At 48.2% G+C, this 18115-nt stretch overlaps 1 protein-coding gene across 1 annotated transcript in view; it reads left to right on the plus strand.

Annotated features, from left to right (window-relative positions):
- Positions 1 to 12952: 12952 nt before the first annotated feature.
- PTH1R (parathyroid hormone 1 receptor) overlaps positions 12953 to 18115 on the plus strand; it is an 81871-nt gene continuing 76708 nt past the window's right edge. The window contains exon 1 of the mRNA XM_063417507.1: positions 12953 to 13439. Coding sequence (XP_063273577.1) covers positions 13365 to 13439 — 75 coding nt within the window. The 5' untranslated portion in view covers positions 12953 to 13364. The remainder of the gene's footprint in view (positions 13440 to 18115) is intronic.

The raw sequence follows: 18115 nt of genomic DNA on the forward strand, positions 1-18115 counted from the left end.
AACTCGGACACTCCCAGGCGTGAACCTCCTGCCCTCGGCGCCTTCCCGATTTCCATGGAAAGAGATAAAAATAACTCCCTGGAAAAGCTCCGTGGGCAGGGAGGGCCTCGTTGGTCAGGGGTGATTAGTGCCATGAATAAATTAACTCCAAGTGCTTTCCATTCCGAGGGGCACGGGTTGGACCTTGGGACTCAGCTCACGGCCAGAAAAATGGTTAATCCCAAAAAACGGGCGCGAGCCGGCGCCAAGGACACGGGGGCAAAACAAAGGTTGCGCCAATGGATGCGGCAAAGCGAGCGCGGAGCGGGAGGAGAAATCCATGGAAGCATTCCCAGCAGGAAAGGAGTTACTCATTTATCCTGAAGGTCGCTGTTGGCGCGGGGAGAGGAGTTAAAGATTGACCCAGCCCGAGCTGAGGCTGGAAAACAGGAGGGGAATTCGGGACCGGAGTCTGATCCCGGGCTGGGCGATCCCGAGTCATGGGAATAATGTCCTACGTTTTCAACAGGATCCTTGGATAACACCTGGAGCAGGGACACGCATTCCCAGAGAATCTGGAGAGCAGCAACCTGCCTGCAGGCTGATCCTGGAATCCCCGAGTCCCAGAATCCCAGAATCCCAATATCCCAGAATCCCAGAATCCCAGAACCAGAGAACAACAGATTCTCAGAATCCTGGAATTCTAGAATCACAGAATCCCAACATCCCAGAATCACAGAACCATGGACTCCCAAAATCTCAGAATCCCACAGTCTCAGAGTCCTTGAATCCCAATATCCCAATATCCCCAGAACATCAGACTCCCAGAATCTCAGAATCCTAAAACCCCAGAATCCCAGAGTCCCGGAATCCCACAATCCTAGAATCCCAGAACCACAGACTCACAGAATCTCAAAATCCCACAATCCCAGAGTCCTGGAATCCCAATATCCCACAATCCCAGAACAACAGACTCCCAGAATTCCAGAGTCACAGAATGCCAGAGTCTCAGATTCCCAGAATCACAGAACCACAGACTCACAGAATTCCAGAGTCCCGGAATCCCACAATCCCAGAATCACAGAATCACAGAACCACTGACTCCCAGAATCTTGGAATCCTAGAATAACAGAATTCCAGAGTCCCAGAATCCCACAATCCCAGAATCTCAGAATCCCACAATCCCACAATCCCAGAATCCCAGAACCACCAAATCCACCATGGCCCTGTCAGAAGGGAGGGCAGCAGAATCCAAACTCTGATCCCAGTTCCCAGCTCCAGCAGGGCCAGATTTTTCCAGTCCCTCCCTGCTTTTCCAGCTGCAATTCCTCCCATCTCACTTCCAAGAGGATCAGCCGGGATCAGCCCCAGATCCGTGTCCTATATTCAGGGCTCTGTGTCCCATATTTCACTGTCCGGGGTGGGAATTGTCCCAAAAATCTCAGAATGTGGTAGAACCACCTGGAAGTTCTGGTTTATGGCTGGGCTCGGTCCTAGAGGTCTTTTCCTTAATAATTTCTTAGGAATTTCCTAATTCCAATTTTTATTTAATTTGTGGGATAAAAGATACAGAAATTAAACCACTTCAAACCCTCACAGGACTCCTGTGGGGTTGGAATCATTCCCAAAAAAAAACAGTCGAGAAAACTGGGCAAACCTTGGGAATGATCTTGGAAAATTCTCTCCTCAGTAACTCGTTCCAAAATGATGGAATTTTAAAGTGTGAGGAATGAGGAATTGGAGGAGGGCAGAACTTGGAGCTTTATGAATGCACCCCCCCCACGGAATTTGGGGTGTGTTTCACATTCCTGCTGGGAATGGCCTGGATTGGGATCCTGCTTCCCAGCCTTCCATAGGAATTCCTGACTGGGAATTCCCTTTCCTGGATATCCCTTAAAAGATCATTTACAGTTCCATGTAAAAAATGTCATTTTTAGCTACTTCCCACTCCACCCAGTCCCTTCCAAGAAGATTTTTATGTTGAAAGCTGCAAGGAGAGTTGAACTTGAGCTGGGCAGGAGAACTGAGCCCAGCCCAGGCCTAAACTTAAACTCAGGCAATAAATTCCTTCTCTAAGCTGGAGTTTGAGCTGAGCTCAGGTAATTCCTGAAGAGGGGTTTTCATTGGGATTTCATCGGGTTGTTTAGAGGGATTTGATCCATTTCTGTCCTGTTTTAAGGGAATTCCCTGATTTTGGAAAAGCGCTTTTTCCTGAGCTTTCCAAATATCCAGCAGCAGGGACTGGAATTCTGGAATTCTGTCCCGAGGACTGAGGACGTGGATCACACCCAGGATCACCTGGAGCACCCCCACAGCCTCGCTGCCCTTTCCTGATGAGGCAAACACTCCCATTCCAACAAACATTTCCAGGGATTTGAGCACAGGGACCTTACAGCGCTTCCCAGAACTCTGGGATGAGCACATCCCAGGATACAGGATTGCGAATTCCCTTTAAGCCAGGCCTAGCCACACCTGTTCTTGGGGCGAGCCGCAGCAGTAAAAGTTGCTGGTGTTGACCTGGAAAATCCCGATTTATCTCCTTATCCAGAGGGGACAAGGGTGGGATTTGCTGTACCTTCCTGTCCCTACGGAATGTTCCGCATCCCGTTATCCGTGGACTTTGTGCTCGACTCAGTCCCACCCAAATTTTCCAAGTGACCAGAAACCGAATGTTCCTCCTTGATGGAAAAAAGAATCGTGATCTCTGCTCCAGCAGAACCGGGCCTGGGATTTTCCATGGTTTTTGTTTTGAAATGGAAATATGGTCTGGGCTACTCAGGCCTGGTCTGGGCTACTCAGGCCTGGTCTAGGCTGCTCAGGCCTAGTCTGGGCTACTTGGGGTTGATCTGGGCTACTCAGGCCTGGTCTGGGCTTCTCAGGGCTGGTCTGGGCTACTTAGTCCTGGTCTGGCCATGTCTGGGGCATAGCAGAAGTTTGTTTTTTTCCCTCAAGCTCCCAAAGCCGTTCCCAGCCGTTTTCCATTCCCAACAGTTTTCTATTCCCAACAGTTTTCCATTCCCAATGGTTTTCCATTCCTGGCGGTTTTGCTGAGCTCACAGCTCGCTCCGGGCTCTGCTGCCCTATCCCGACGGGAATTGGGAAATTCCCCCGGCTCAGGCGTTCATTGCCCAGCCCGGGGGAGCTCCGGGTAAATCATCCACACCCCAGTGGGGTTTAACCCAAAGTTCCATGGGATTTGTGGCTGGGGGGGCTGACTCTTGGAGAAACCGTTCCACAGGCAGGGAAGAACAAATCCTGGGATTCTGGAATCCTGGAATCCTGGAATTGTGGAATCATGGGATGGTTTGGGTGGGAAAGGACCTTAAATCCCATCCCATTCCATGGGCAGGGGCACCTCCCTCCATCCCAGGGTGCTCCAACCTGGCCCTGGGCACTTCCAGAGATCCAGGGCAGCCACAGCTGCTCTGGGAATTCTGTACCAGTGACCATCTGGAAATATTTTTCTAGGATAATCCCTCAAAAAGTGTTATTAGTAAATTTCTGGAAATAAATACATAAAAGTATTAATATAGAAATATATATAGAAATATATATATATTCGTATGTCATATTAATAGTATATAATTAAATAAGCGTATTAATCTATATTAAATATATGAATATATAAATGCATTTATATCCATTAATATAAATATAATATAATTATTAATATCAATTTTAATTAGTTATTTTGTCCTATTAGTTGTACATTATCATTATATTAATTTATACTATTAATTATAATAATAAAAATAATATGTAATTTGTTGTAATATATTTATATATCATTATATGAAATAATAAATATATATATTTAAAATATTTTATATCTAAAACAATTTATATCTAAATATAAATAATTTACATCAGAAATATTTTATATCTAAATATGCATAATTTATTTCTAAAATAATTTATATCTAAATACATAAAATACATAATTTTAGATAGATAAATACATAAATACATAATTTAAAATGTCTATCTAAAATAATTTTTATCTAAAATAAATTATATCTAAAATAATTAATATCTAAAATAATTAGCATAGCAAATAATTCATATAAAAATTTAATAATAAATAAATAAATAAATAAATAAATAAATAAATAAATTTAAAAATAAATATATACAAGGAGCCCTTAGCAGAACCATGACTTGGGGGGAAGGAACCCACACAATTCATTCTGGAAAAAGGAATAAACAGTAGCAGCTTTTTCTATAAAAATGGGATTTTATTTGCTCTGCAAATGGGAATCAGGAGCAATCAGAATTTCGGCTGTGCCAGGATCCTTGGAACAGCACAAAATCCCTGTTTGTGTTTTGACAGAGCTGGAAAAACTCGGAAGGGACCAACAATAACTTCATTTTTTAAACCATCCTCGTGTTGGCAGCCGATTCCCAAACAGTGCCCGTGGCAAAGTGCAACAGGACGCCAGGAGCAGCGGGATGGCTCCTAATAAAGCCTGGATTAATTAAACTCAGGCTTTGCAGAGTGTGGGCTGAGTGACCCCAGAGCAGCCGAGCCGAGACGTTCCCAAAATCCAAACCCAGGCCCAATCCTGGATTTTACACAGCCACTTCCACTGCTTTGCCTCTCGGTTTCCTTCTGATTTTATCAGCCAGGCTGTAATTAATGCCACTAATTAATGCAATTTATTAACACAGCATGGAGGAGCTGCTCAGGAACGTTCAGGTGGATTTTGGCCGACAACACGAGAGCAGAATTTGGGAGGAGCTGAACCTTCCCTTCTTCGCCTTCCTGGATTTGTCACCCCCAGAACTGACCGGGAATTCCCTCAGGCTGTGCTACCCCATTCCAGAGATTTCTTGGGATGCTGATCAGGAGGATAAATGAATATCGATAATCCCAAAAGGTGCTCAGAGGTTTCCTTGCCCTTTGTGTGTCACAAACACTGAGATTATTTTTAGTGCAGCTGGAATTTTGCATTAAATGAAACCAAACCACCCAAAAAATGAGGAATGTTGATGCAGTCGCTGGGAAAACAGAGCCCTGCCCCATCCCGATGGATGAGAGGCTGGAGGTGACCTGGATGTGTAGAGGTGACGCCTTGGGAGGTTGAGCTGGAGCAGAGACTGGGCAGAGCTGGAGAATAAAGCAGAGATTTATTCAAAGCCCTTGAAGGACACACCTTGGGCAGCACAAGAGCCTGGCCAGGGCTGCACCCAAGGTGGGCCCAAAATGGGCCCCAAATGGACAAACGCTGCCCAGGCCTCCCCCTTGGATCAGTTTGGGTCCATTGGCACTTTGGGGTGGGATTGTCCAATGCCAGCTGCAGGTGATGCAGTCCCATCCTTCTTGTTTTCTCCTGCAGCCACCGCTGGTTGTGCTCTGGGGCCTGAGAACTTGTGCCAGCTGTCCTTGGTGTGCAGCAGGAGAAGGATTTGTTTTGTGTGGCTGCTGTGTGCAGAGAGCTGAGTGAGCCTGGTGTGAGCTCAGAGCTGTGCCCTGGGCAGCGCAGGGGCTGGAATAAATAAAAATTAAAACTGAAGGCAGCAGGAGCAGCCCAGAAATCCAATCATGTCCTGGGCTTATCCAAAGGAATGTGGCCAGGAGATGCAGGGGAGGGGAATTCTGCCCCTCTGCCCCTGTGCTCGGGTGAGCCCCCCCTGCAGAGCTGCCCCAGCCCTGGATCCAGCACGGGAAGGAGCTGGAGCTGCTGGAGAGAGCCCAGAGGAGGCTCCAGGGGGATCCCAGGGATGGAGCAGCTCTGCTGGGAGGAAAGGCTGGGAGAGCTGGGAATGTTCAGCTGGAGAGGAGGAGTTTGGGGTGACCTCAGTGTGACCTTGCAGGACCTGAAGGAGCTGCAGGGAAGATGGAGAGAGAGACTTGGGACAAGGGATGGAGGGACAGGACACAGGGAATGGCTTCCAGTGCCAGATTGGGATTTTGGGAAGGGATTCCTGGCTGGGAGGGATGGGAGGGGCTGGGCTGGGATTCCCAGAGCAGCTGTGGCTGCCCCTGGATCCCTGGCAGTGCCCAAGGCCAGGCTGGAGCAGCCTGGGACAGTGGAAGGTGTCTCTGTCATGGCAGGGGTGGATAGGGATGATCCTTAATTTCCAAACAATTCCAGGATTCCCTGAGTCTCCTCTCCCTACAGTTCTGTATTTCCTCTGGGATCACAGTCCTGGTGTCCTCAGAGGAGGATGAGCCTGAAATCCCAAACTTTCCTTGTTCACAGTGAGGTCACCCCAAAGTTTGTCTTCTCCAACCCGAACATTCCCAAATCTCCAAGCCTTTCAACATCCCTGGACATTTTCTACCACTCTCTCCTTCCCCTCATGCCGAGGAAATCTGGGATTTTGCTTGAGATCCGGGATTTGTGGGCTTGGACCGGGGCTCCCGACCCCTTGAGATCTTTTGGGCCTCGATGTCGCTGAGGACTCAGGGATTCCCAAATTCTCCCAGGCTGAAAAACCCTGGGAATTCTCCTGCTGGTGCTGCTGTTCCCTCCCAACCCACAGCACCCAGCGATTCCAAGACTCCCAGATCTGTCTCCAAATGACCTTCCCAGCGAAGATTCCTGGAAATCCAGCTCCAGACTGGTTTGTCTGGGACCCCTCCCACCCTTGAACTCAGCGAGCTGAGGCGGCGGAGGAGCAGCTCCTTTTTATCTCCTTCCCGTGTTTGTCCTCCCTAACTCCTGGAATTCCATCGGAATTGCAGGGGGGCCAGAATGGGGAGAGAAGGGCCAAGGGTTGCTGCAGTAAAGCCACGTGGGAATTCCGCTCCCGCATTCCCAAAAAACAACCGAGCAAATCCCAAGGAAAATCCCGCCGGAAGGTGTAAAACATCCCAGTGCTGAGATATTCCAGGAATATTCCACCTTTTCCCCCTCCAGGCTCTGCTTTCTTCTCCTTTCAGCAGTCATGGATGAGGTTTTGGTGTTTTCCCTTGGGATTTTCCCACATGGAAAATCACCGAGCGGTTCATCTGCACTGCCCCTAAGCCAGCGGAAATTCCTGGCGTTGATAAAATTAAAGTCTCTGCTGAGGAAGAAAAGTCAAAATTCCAAAGGGAAATCCTTCCCTTGGGAAGATATCAGGGACAAAGTGGCGAAATCACCATCCCTGGAATTTTTTTAAAAACTATGGATGCGCCACTTTGGGATGCAGTTTAGCGGGAATTCGGTTGAAGGTTGGGATTGATGCTCCTGGAGGCCTTTTCCAACCATCGTGATTCCACGATTGGCCTAAGCCTAGAAAAATCCCAGAGGAGAGAACTTCCCACAGGGAAAATGATCCAAATATTTCCTTCCAGTTAGGGAATGTTGGCTTTGGAATAATTTGATTTAGGAAATAATTACAGTGCCGTAGAAGTGGGACAGACCCAACCCTGCAGCTCCAGGAAAAGAATGGAATCTCGTCCCTTCCTGATCCGTGGATATTGACAGGGAGAAGGGTGGGATGAAGGAAGAAAATTCCTTTTTCCAGGTTTTTCCGTTTGTTCTTGGGTTAAACATTTCCAAATCTTTGCCCTTGGGTCCAACACGAGTCTGGAGCTCCTCTCCAGCCGGATCATGGATATTTTAGGGTTATATCATAGGGAATATTCAACATATATTTATTATTTTTATCTCATTTATTTATTTAAATTTAAATGTATTAATTTTATAACTTTTATTTACTTAAATATGTATTTATTTGAAAAATAAATGTTTATTCTTGATTTCCCATCTATATTAATTTAATATCTATTTCTTCATTTAAAATAGATTTTCTGAAATAATTTCCATTAATTTATTTATTTTATTAAGATGTAGTTAAATTAATTACAAGGAATCTCACCCGGGGATATCTATTGGGAAATTAATAATTCAGTTGCAAGGGATTCCACAGGGTTTGAATTGGAAATTGGGTTTTCCATAAAATGTCCATCATGGAATTATTTATAAAAATAAAATAAAATAAAATAGTATAAAATAGTATAATATAATATAATATAATATAACATAATATAACATAATATAACATAATATAATATAATATAACATAATATAACATAATATAACATAATATAACATAATATAACATAATATAACATAATATAACATAATATAACATAATATAATATAATATAATATAATATAATATAATATAATATAATATAATATAATATAATATAATATAATATAATATAATATAATATAATATAATATAATATAATATAATATAATATAATATAATATAATATAATATAATATAATATATCTGTAATTCCAGTTTTTATGATCCCGTCACTCCACTCTTGGGTGCCTCTGTTCCCCATCTGGGAATGAGACATTTTTCCTTGGCTCATCCATCAAATTCTTGGAGCAGGAGCCCCAAATCTTCCCATAAATCCAGCACTGAGCCAAACACGTTGTCCTGGCTGAGGAGTGTTGGGATTTCTGCTCAGCTTTCCTGGGATTTTCTCTACCCTTTGGGAATTCTCCTCCTTCTCCTTCTCCTTCTCCTTCTCCTTCTCTTTCTCCTTCTCCTTCTCCTTCTCCTTCTCCTTCTCCTTCTCCTTCTCCTTCTCCTTCTCCTTCTCCTTCTCCTTCTCCTTCTCCTTCTCCTTCTCCTTCTCCTTCTCCTTCTCCTTCTCCTTCTCCTTCTCCTTCTCCTTCTCCTTCTCCTTCTCCTTCTCCTTCTCCTTCTCCTTCTCCTTCTCCTTCTCCTTCTCCTTCTCCTTCTCCTTCTTCTCCCTCTCTTCTTCCTCTTCTCTTTTTCTGCTTCTTCTCTCCTTTCCCTTTCCCTTTCCCTTTCCCTTTCCCTTTCCCTTTCCCTTTCCCTTTCCCTTTCCCTTTCCCTTTCCCTTTCCCTTTCCCTTTCCCTTTCCCTTTCCCTTTCCCTTTCCCTTTCCCTTTCCCTTTCCCTTTCCCTTTCCCTTTCCCTTTCCCTTTCCCTTTTTTCCCCTTTCCCAGAACTTACAAACCTCTTCATCCCCACATCTCCATCCCATAATTTTGGTGAAGGTTTTTCCATTGCCACCTCTTGTTTAGGAGTTGTTTGTTTGAGGTTTTTCTTCCTGGAATTTTCCCTCCTCTCTCACAATCGATTTTGACGGAATTTACAGAAAATATTTAAATATTTATTTAAAATTGAGCAACGGGGTCAAAAGTTCCTGGGGCAGGGACTGGGAGGCCTGGGAATGCCAGGGATAAAAAACATGGGATAAAATAATTCCATTTAATACTAAGGATAACTGGGATGAACTTGAGGGTGTCTATGGGGGAGCCAGGAATGTTCATCCTGGAGAAATGAAAAGAGAGTATAGGCAATATAAATCAGGGAATATTTTGTTGGGAATATTTTGTTGGGAATATTTTATTGGGGATATATTATAGGGAATATTCCCCCCCTGGGCCTGCATTCCCGCTCTTCCCAAAGCACAGGGAAGGGGATGAGCAGGGTGGAATCCAAGGAAACCATTCCTCAGGATCGGAGCTCATCCCTCATCCCCAGAAACCCACGGGAATGACACAGATCTGGAATCAACCCCTGATTCCCATGGATCCAAGAGAGGGCTGGGAATTGTCCACCCTCCCTTGTTCCGAGGGTTTGGGGAAATTCCAACCGCCACCTGGGAAAATCCATTTTCCTGGGCTGGATTTGAGGCTCATCCCGCAAAAGAATCACTCCAGACCCCGCAATTCCCATTTTTTCCAGGAGGAAACATCCTGGAAAAAAGGAATTAATCATTCCTTGGCTGTTGGATCAGGCGAGGGGGGGACTTTGGATCTAAGGATCCTGAGAAGTGAGCATGGATTTTTGTGGATAAAAGGGATCCGGAATTTCTCAGTCTTAGAGCCAGGGGCAGATTTCCCAGGACAGCTTCTGGTGCTAGGGTTAAACTGGGAAAAATTCCCTCCTTATGCCGGGGTTAAACTGTGAAAAATCCCCGTTTTTTGCCAGGGTTAAGGGTAGGGTTAAACTGGGAAAATTCCCTTCTTGTGCATGGGTTAAACTGGGAAAAAAATCCCTTTTTTGCCAGGGTTAAACTTGGAAAATTCCCATTTTTGTGTCTGAGTTGAACTGGGAAAATTCCCTTCTAGTGCCAGGGTTAAACTGGGAATGTTCCCAGTCTTATGTCAGGGTTAAACTGGGAAAAAAAATCCCTTTTTTTTCCAGGGTTAAACTGGGAAAATTCCCAGTTTCATGCCAGGGTTGAACTGGGAACATTTCCTTTCTTGTGCAAGGGTTCCCCAGTCCTCAGTGGGAAAAGCAGCCAGATTCCCCAAAAACCCGGGAACAGCTGCCCAGAAATTCCCAAAGGAGCACCCCCAACCTGCCCCACGGTCCCTGATGGGTAACTTGGGAATCGCTGCTGGAAAAGCAGATTTGGGATCCAGCTGGAATTGGGAATGGGACAGGAGGAGCGCGGGGTCACTGCTGTGAAATCCTGCGCATCCCCCATCCCAATCCCACTGGGATGGAACAATGGGATAATGGGATGGGATGGGATAACAGGATGGGATAATGGGATGGGATGGGATGGGTTAATGGGATGGGATAATGGGATGGGATAGGATGGGATGGGATGGGATACTGGGATGGGATGGGATAACGGGATGGGATGGGATGGGATGGGATAACGGGATGGGATGGGATGGGATGGGATGGGATGGGATGGGATGGGATGGGATGGGATGGGATGGGATGGGATGGGATGGGATGGGATGGGATGGGATAACGGGATGGGATGGGATGGGATGGGATGGGATAACGGGATGGGATGGGATGGGATAACGGGATGGGATGGGATGGGATGGGATGGGATGGGATGGGATGGGATGGGATGGGATGGGATGGGATGGGATGGGATGGGATGGGATGGGATGGGATGGGATGGGATGGGATGGGATGGGATGGGATGGGATGGGATGGGATGGGATGGGATGGGATAGGATGGGACGGGATCAATGGGATGGGATCAATGGGATTTAATGGGTTGGGATCAATGGGATGGGATCTCCAGTGCCAGGACAGGTTTCCCCCTCACCAGGGAAACCCATACCAGCCGGGATTTCAGGGTGACAAAAGTGACCTTTGTGTCCCAAATCCCTCTGCAAACGGGGCCTGGTTCCAGCTGGATTGGAGGGTGGGAATTCTCCAAAGGATGGGATGGGATAGAATGGCATAGGATGGGATACTGGGATGGGATGGGATGGGATACTGGGATGGGATGGGATGGGATGGGATGGGATAATGGGATGGGATAATGGGATGGGATAATGGGATGGACTGGGATAATGGGATGAATCCAGAACCCATCCCCTCATTCCCAACCCGCTGCATTCCCAGTCAGGAGCGGGGGGTTGATCCCGGTGCGCTCCCCCCGCAGCCGGGGAGATCCTTTGGGATTCCAGGGCGGGGGAGAGGCGGGGACGGGGGCGGAGGAAGAGGAGGAGGCCGGGATCGCTCCAAGAGCGGCCCTTTCTTTATCCCTGCCCCTCTCCCGCTCTCACAGGAAGCCCAGCTCTACCTTCGCTTGGAAAGAGCCTTTCATAAACCCAGCTCAAGGCTCCCATTCACGGCCATGGAGCTGGGAAAAAAAAAAAAAAACGAGAATAAAAAAAACCAACCCGAGCAAGCGGAGAGTTTGGGGTTTCTTTTTTTATTTCTTTTTTTTTCGCTCTCCCTCTCGCTCTTCTTTTTTTTTTTTTTTTTTTTTTTTTTTCGGCGCTCCAAAAAAACAACCCAGAAATGCTCGCAGCGAAAATTTGATGTTTTTACCGTCTGCTCCCCGAGAGAGGCGAGATCGGAATTTTTCGCTCCTGGCGGCCGTTCGGCTCCTAAATATCCGGGAAAAGCAGGGAATAAAGGGGGAAAGGAGGATAAAAATCCCTCCGAGTTCGGTTTTCGGAGCGGTGTGAGTCAGCCCCGAGCCCGGCGCCTCTCGGTGTTTGCCCGCGTGGTGCATCCCCGGCAGGGTCTGTAACCCTTTCCCAGCCTCGCTTCTCCTCCCAGCACGGAAAAACCAGCAGGGAATGCCAGATCCCGCCGCAATTCCCAAATTTTCCCACCCCCCGCGGCTCGCTTTGGAAGGGGAGAGCGGGTGGGTTGGAATTTTTTAATATTTTTGTTTTTCCGCCGCGGAGTTTTGTGAATGAAAGCTCCCGGCTGAGCTGGGAGTGATGTCCCAGCCCTGGAAGTTGGGAATGCTGGAGAAATCCAGGCTGGGAGAAGGAGGGAGCAGCGGGGTGGGCTCGGGGGGGAGGGAGCTCAATCCCGGCAGCTCCAAACCCCCCTTTTCCCGGTTTTCAGGAATCCTGGGATCTGCCGGAGAACTCTGATCCCATGCGGGTGGAAAAAAAATAGTAATAATTAATTCCCCAAATCAAAATAACCCCGAATCCCGAGGATTTCAGGGAAATTCGGGGTGAGGGCAAAGCGGTTTTGCTACGGGGGAATAAATTAAAGAATAAACTCCAACACCTCTAAAATAAAGGACGGGAAAGGGGTGGAAGGAAGGGCAGGGAATTTTCAGCCCCACGTTTGCAATCGGCTTTTCCAAACTGCAGCTCCTTGGAGGCGGAGAGGGAGAGAGAAGCCAAAAATTCCCGATTTCTCCCTAAAACCGCAGAATTCCCCGCCTGGCAGAACCAACTCCTCGGGAGAGCCGGGAAAAGCTCCCCTCCCCTCCGGTGCCGCCGCTGGTAACCGCGGTCGGGAAAACATTCCCAACTTTTGGGGCTTTTTTTGGAGATTTTGGGATTTGTTTGCGTGCGGCAGAGAGGAGGAGAAGTAAAAAAAAATTTTTAAATATTTAAAAGAAAATTAAAGGGGACGGAGAGAGGGGAGGGGGAGAGTTTTGGAGGGGGGTTTTGTCCCCTCGGCGAGCGAAAAGATAAAATTACCGCGGCTAAAAATAAAGCGGTGGTTAAAGGTTCCCCCTCCCTCCGGCATCCCCCACCCCTTCCAGCCCTCTCCCTGCTCCCTCCCTCCTTCCCTCCCTCCTTCCCTCCCTCCTTCCCTCCCTCTCCCGCTGCCTCCTCCGTGTTTGCGTTCCACAAAGAGATGATTTGAACTTCCCGGAGCCCGGGCCCGCTCCGATGTGATTCCCCCGCGGACGATCCCGCGGCGCCGGGAGCTGCCCCCGCCGCGTCCTCCGCTCCTCTTTCCCCCGTTCCATGGGCTCGGCGGGATTCCGGGAGCTGCCCGCCACTCCAGCCATGAGAAAACGAGGAAAAAACCCGGGATCGCTCGTCATGTGCCTCTCCGGCTGAAGGGAGCCGGGGGAAGGAGCGGAATCCCCGCGCGGGGCTGGGGGACACCCGAGGAGGAGGAGGAGGAGGAGAAGGAGAAATCCGCTGGAATTCCGAGCTCGCCTCCTCCCGCTTCCCCGCGCGAGGCTGGATGCTGGAAGCAGCCCCTTGGATATGGGATCATATCTGGTGTATCCCAGCCTGGGTTTGATCCTCTGCTGCTCCGTGCTCAGCTCCGTCTACGCGCTGGTGAGTCCCGCTCCGCTTCCGTCTCTTTTTCGGGGGTTTCGGGGTTTTTCGGGGTTTTTCCCCCAGTGGCTTTTCCCGGAGGATCCGTGCGGATCCCGCCGCCAGGAGGGATAAATGAGCCGATGAAGGATTCGAGAGCTGCTCGGGGTTTTTGGGATCCGCCGGCGGGTCGGGCGCTGCGGTGGAAATGTCCGCGCTTCCCAAGGGTTGGGATGGCCGGGAATGCTCCGGACGGGACGTGCGAGCTTTGACAGGGATCTGGGACAGCCTTTCAGGATCTGCCTGTGGAGAAAGGACAGCTTGGCTGCTTTTTCCCTATTTTTTCCCTTTTTTTCTCCTTTTTTAATTTCTAATTCTGCTCCTGATTTTTTAATATCTTTCAATTTTTCTCTTTTTCTTCTCTTTTTGTCCCCTATTCCTTTTCATTTCTTCCTTTTCCTTTCCCTTCACTTTTCCTCTTCCTTTTCCTTCCTTTTCCCCTTTCGTCTCCCTTTCCCTTCCCTTCCTCTTTCCCTTCTTCCTTTCCCTTCTTCCTTATTCCTTCTCCTTCTTCCTCCTCCTTCTTCCTTCTTCCTTTCCCTTTCCCTTCCCTTCCTCTCCACCCCCTCCAAGACAATTCCGTTCCCAATCCTCCTTTCCCTGCCAACCTCCTCATTCCCAGCGAACCGGAGCCTTTCCTTTGGAATTAGATTCAGGGAGAACAGGGAAGCTGCAGGAGCCCTTTGCTCCTGGGCACTCTCCACCCCTTCCTGCACACACCGGGCTTTCCCAGGCTGGAAAACCGGGATAAATCCATCCAAACCGGGGAGTTATTTAATACCTGCAGCTCCAAAACCTTCGGGAAGCAGTGGAGGGGCATTTCCTCGGGAATCAGCCACTGGATTTGGAGGCAGTGCTGGAATTCCACGGTGACAGGAGCTCTCCTGGCTTTCCCCATCCCTGGGATTCTCAGCCCTGCTCCCATTTCCCAGCGTTTTCCAGGAAGGACTATGGAAAGTGGGATCTGCTCTGCAGGAGGGATGGAAATGGGATTGGGATCAGGATTGGGATCAGGATCAGGATCATCCTGGCTCCAGTCAGGTCCTTCCTGACCCTCCAGGATCCACCAGCCTGGGCCTTATCCCTGGATTTGGTAGTTTGGAATCCTGTGCAGAGCTGGTAGGGGGGGATTTTCCAACTTTTCCAGCGGGAAACTTTCCCTCACTGAAGGAGAAGGAACAGCCCCTTGGAAAACATTCCCTGCCCGAGCTCATCCCTGGTAAATGTGTGGAGAAACCTCCCAAAATCCCAAGGAAACTGTGGAAATCAGGAGAAGCGCTTGGAGGTTTGTTGGGATTTCAGGGATGGAGGAGGTTTTTCCCAGATTCCAGGGCTGGATCAGCACCTCCTGACTTTGGGGCTGTATCCGGGTCCTGCAGCACCTGCTGCCCCCTGCTCCAGGATTCCTGCAATTCCTGCTGCTGCTTTGGGACTGGGAGAATCCGGATTGGGAACCAGCCAGGCTGGGGCTGGGGGAAATTTCAGGATATTGAAAAAAAAAATAACAAAACATGGGCATGGCTGCATCTCTCATTCCCATTATTCCCATTATTCCCATTATTCCCATTATTCCCATTATTCCCATTATTCCCATTATTCCCATTATTCCCATTCCCATTTTTTCCATTCCCAGTTCTCTTCTCTGTCCCAGTGCACCCAGCATCAGCTGCCTGGAATTCAGTGGGATTTCTTTGGGATCCTTTCCATCCCAATGGATCCTTTCCATCCCAATGGATCCTCTCCATCCCAAGAGATCCTCTCCATCCCAATGGATCCTTTCCATCCCAAGGGATCTTTTCCATCCCAAGGGATCCTCTCCATCCCACGGGATGAGCTGGGAGGTGCCCCCGTGTCCCCAGCACTGGCTCAGGGCGAGCTGGACCTGGGCAAAAACTTGGGACCCGGCTCTTCCAGAATCCCAGAGGGCTGAGAAATCCATGGAATTTGCTGGGAAAGCACAGGGAATTCTCCTAAACCCCCTCTTGGATCCTGGATCTGCTGATCCCATGGGTCCTTCCCAACTCAGATTTTTACTGATTTCAGGTCCCGCTGCTCCAAACCCCTGCTCGGTTTAGTTAGGCCAGGCTTAAATTCCCATTTCAGACACTTCCCTCATTTTTCCAACCGCTCCTGACAGCAGCAGGAATTCCCAGGGTGTTCCTCAGCCCATCCCGGCAATCCGGGAGCTGCGGGGACCCCGAGTGTCCCTCCCCAGGCAGGGCAGTGTCACCCACCCCTCGTCACCCCCAGCCAGGACCCACCTCGAGCCCGGCTTTCCTTGGAGCTGTCGCTTCCTTTTCCAGCTCATTGGATTTTCAAACGGACTTTGGGAAGAGGGAATGGGATCAGCAGGGAGAGATTTTATGGATTTATCATAAAATATGATTTTATTCATATTTATCGTGAAATGTTGTTGTTCGTATTGATTACCGGCTTCGCTGTTGTTATTATTATTTGCTATAAAATTTGTTGTTGTTATTTAATGACAGGGTCATAAATAGATCTGAGGTTTGCTCCGTGGCTCCGAGGGAGCTGCTGCCAGAAATTTTCCCTTTCCTAGGGAACAGCAAGGGAAAAAAATATCCAGGGGAAAAAACAGCAGGATGGGGATGCAGGGATTTAATTCCAGCTCTGGGCCGAGCTTAAAGTGCTCCCGAGGGCAGAGCAGAGCCCGGCTCAGGAGATTCCCGCAGCTAGAGGCGGCTCCAGGACACAATTCCAGGCTGAGCCGGGAGTGTTGGGAATGCGGGCCCTGATTCCCGGGATCTCGGCAGGGAACGGGGCAGAGCCTGCAGCGTCCCAGTCCCGGTGCTGTCATTCCCAATATTCCCACCGGAGCCTGCCAGGATTGCGGCCAGGGCACTTTTGGAGGGATGGGAAATGATTTCCCACCCCTGGGATTCTCCAGGATTGGGATTCTCCAGGATTGGGATTTGCCAGGATTGGGATCTGCCAGGATTGGGATCTGCCAGGATTGGGAGCTGGGTCCCTCCTCTGCAGTCCCTGCATTCCAACCCAGCAGGGAAATCCCAACACTGGGAAAAAAATCTCTGGGAAGGAGAGAAAAGTGTGGGAAATCAAGGCCCTCTTCCCTGTGGGTCAGTCCCTGAGGGATCAGCTCCCCAATCCTGGGATTTTGGGGATGTTTGAGGTGCGGGAAAGACTTGGGCGAGGCTCTCATGACAATCCAGGGAAACGTTCCCAACATTTCCCTGGAACAGCCCAGTGACACCTGCCTGGAATTCCTCCTGGGTGAAGCGCCTGAAATCCGGCAGGGCGAGGGTGCAAATCTGGGATAATTCTGCTCTTTAGTCCCAGGATTAAGGAATTAAACCCGGCCTAAGGCGGAGAGCTCTGCAGAGAGGGGCTTGAGGAGAGTTTGTGGCACGAGGAGCTTTAAAAGTCTGGTCTGGCACCAGCAGAGCTCGGGAGAAGGGAAAACTCGGGAATTATTTTTATTTGGGAGCTGCTGGCACAGGGAAAACCTGCCCATGTCAGGAATAGTTGGATTTTAGGATCTGAAAGCCCTTTCCAACCTAATCCTGGGATTCATGGAGCCGAAAATGCCCCAGGTTTGCTCTTCCAAGCCTTTCTATTTTCCTTTTTTTCCCCTGCTTTTCCCCAGCCTGGGAGATCCCAGCCCTGTTGGAGCTGGAGGAGATTTTCTGATTAATCAATGGATTAATTAATTAGTAATAACAAGAAAACGACAGAATATCCCGATTTTGGGAAGCAGCTGCCAGGCTGCAGTGGGCTGAGCTCAGGGAGCAGATCCATGTGGGAAGGGAATGGCGGGAAAAGGGACCATTCCCACTTTTCCTTGGCTGCAATCCCAGCCCCGGCCCTGCTGAGCCTCCCTCTGCTTTGGTGATATTCCCAAAAATTCCCATCCCCATCTTCGGGGGATTGGGAATCTTTTTTGGAAAAAAAGGAGCTGCATCCATGCCTGGATCCTGGAGGTGTCCTGGGAAAGGCTGGGTGGGCTTGGAGCAGCCCGGGGTGGTGGAAGTGTCAGGGTTGGAATGGGATGATCCTTGAGCTCCTTCCCAAGCTGAATCCCTCTGGAATTCTGAGCCGTTGAGGAAGGTTTGGGTTAAGGAGGTGCTGGATGGGCTTTTCCTCTCGGGCTCTTTGCTGGGATCAATCCCATGGATCTCAATAAATCGGGAAAAGGGAATTGTTTGGAGCTGGATGGATGGAAAGAATGAGAATCGTGGTCCTGGGAACAAAACCTGGAATAAAAATTAAAAATTAAAATAGAAATAAAAATAGAAAAAAAAAATCAAAATTAAAAAATAAAAATAAAATACAAATAACAATAACAAAAAATAATAAAATAATAAAATAATAAAATAATAAAATAATAAAATAATAAAATAATAAAATAATAAAATAATAAAATAATAAAATAGTAAAATAGTAAAATAAAATAATAAAATAATAAAGACAACAAAGATAATAAAGATAATAAAAATAATAAAGATAATAAAGATAATTAAAATAATAAATAGTTCTGTATAGAAATTTGCCAAATCCCAACTTCATTAAACCAAGACAGGCCCCAAAACACAGGGAAATGTCCTTTCCTCGGCACATTCCCGGGAAGGAGCTCCTGGATTTCTGAGGGATACTCCCGC

The sequence above is a fragment of the Prinia subflava genome, chromosome 1 (genome assembly GCF_021018805.1).
Source record: "Prinia subflava isolate CZ2003 ecotype Zambia chromosome 1, Cam_Psub_1.2, whole genome shotgun sequence".
NCBI lineage: Eukaryota > Metazoa > Chordata > Aves > Passeriformes > Cisticolidae > Prinia > Prinia subflava.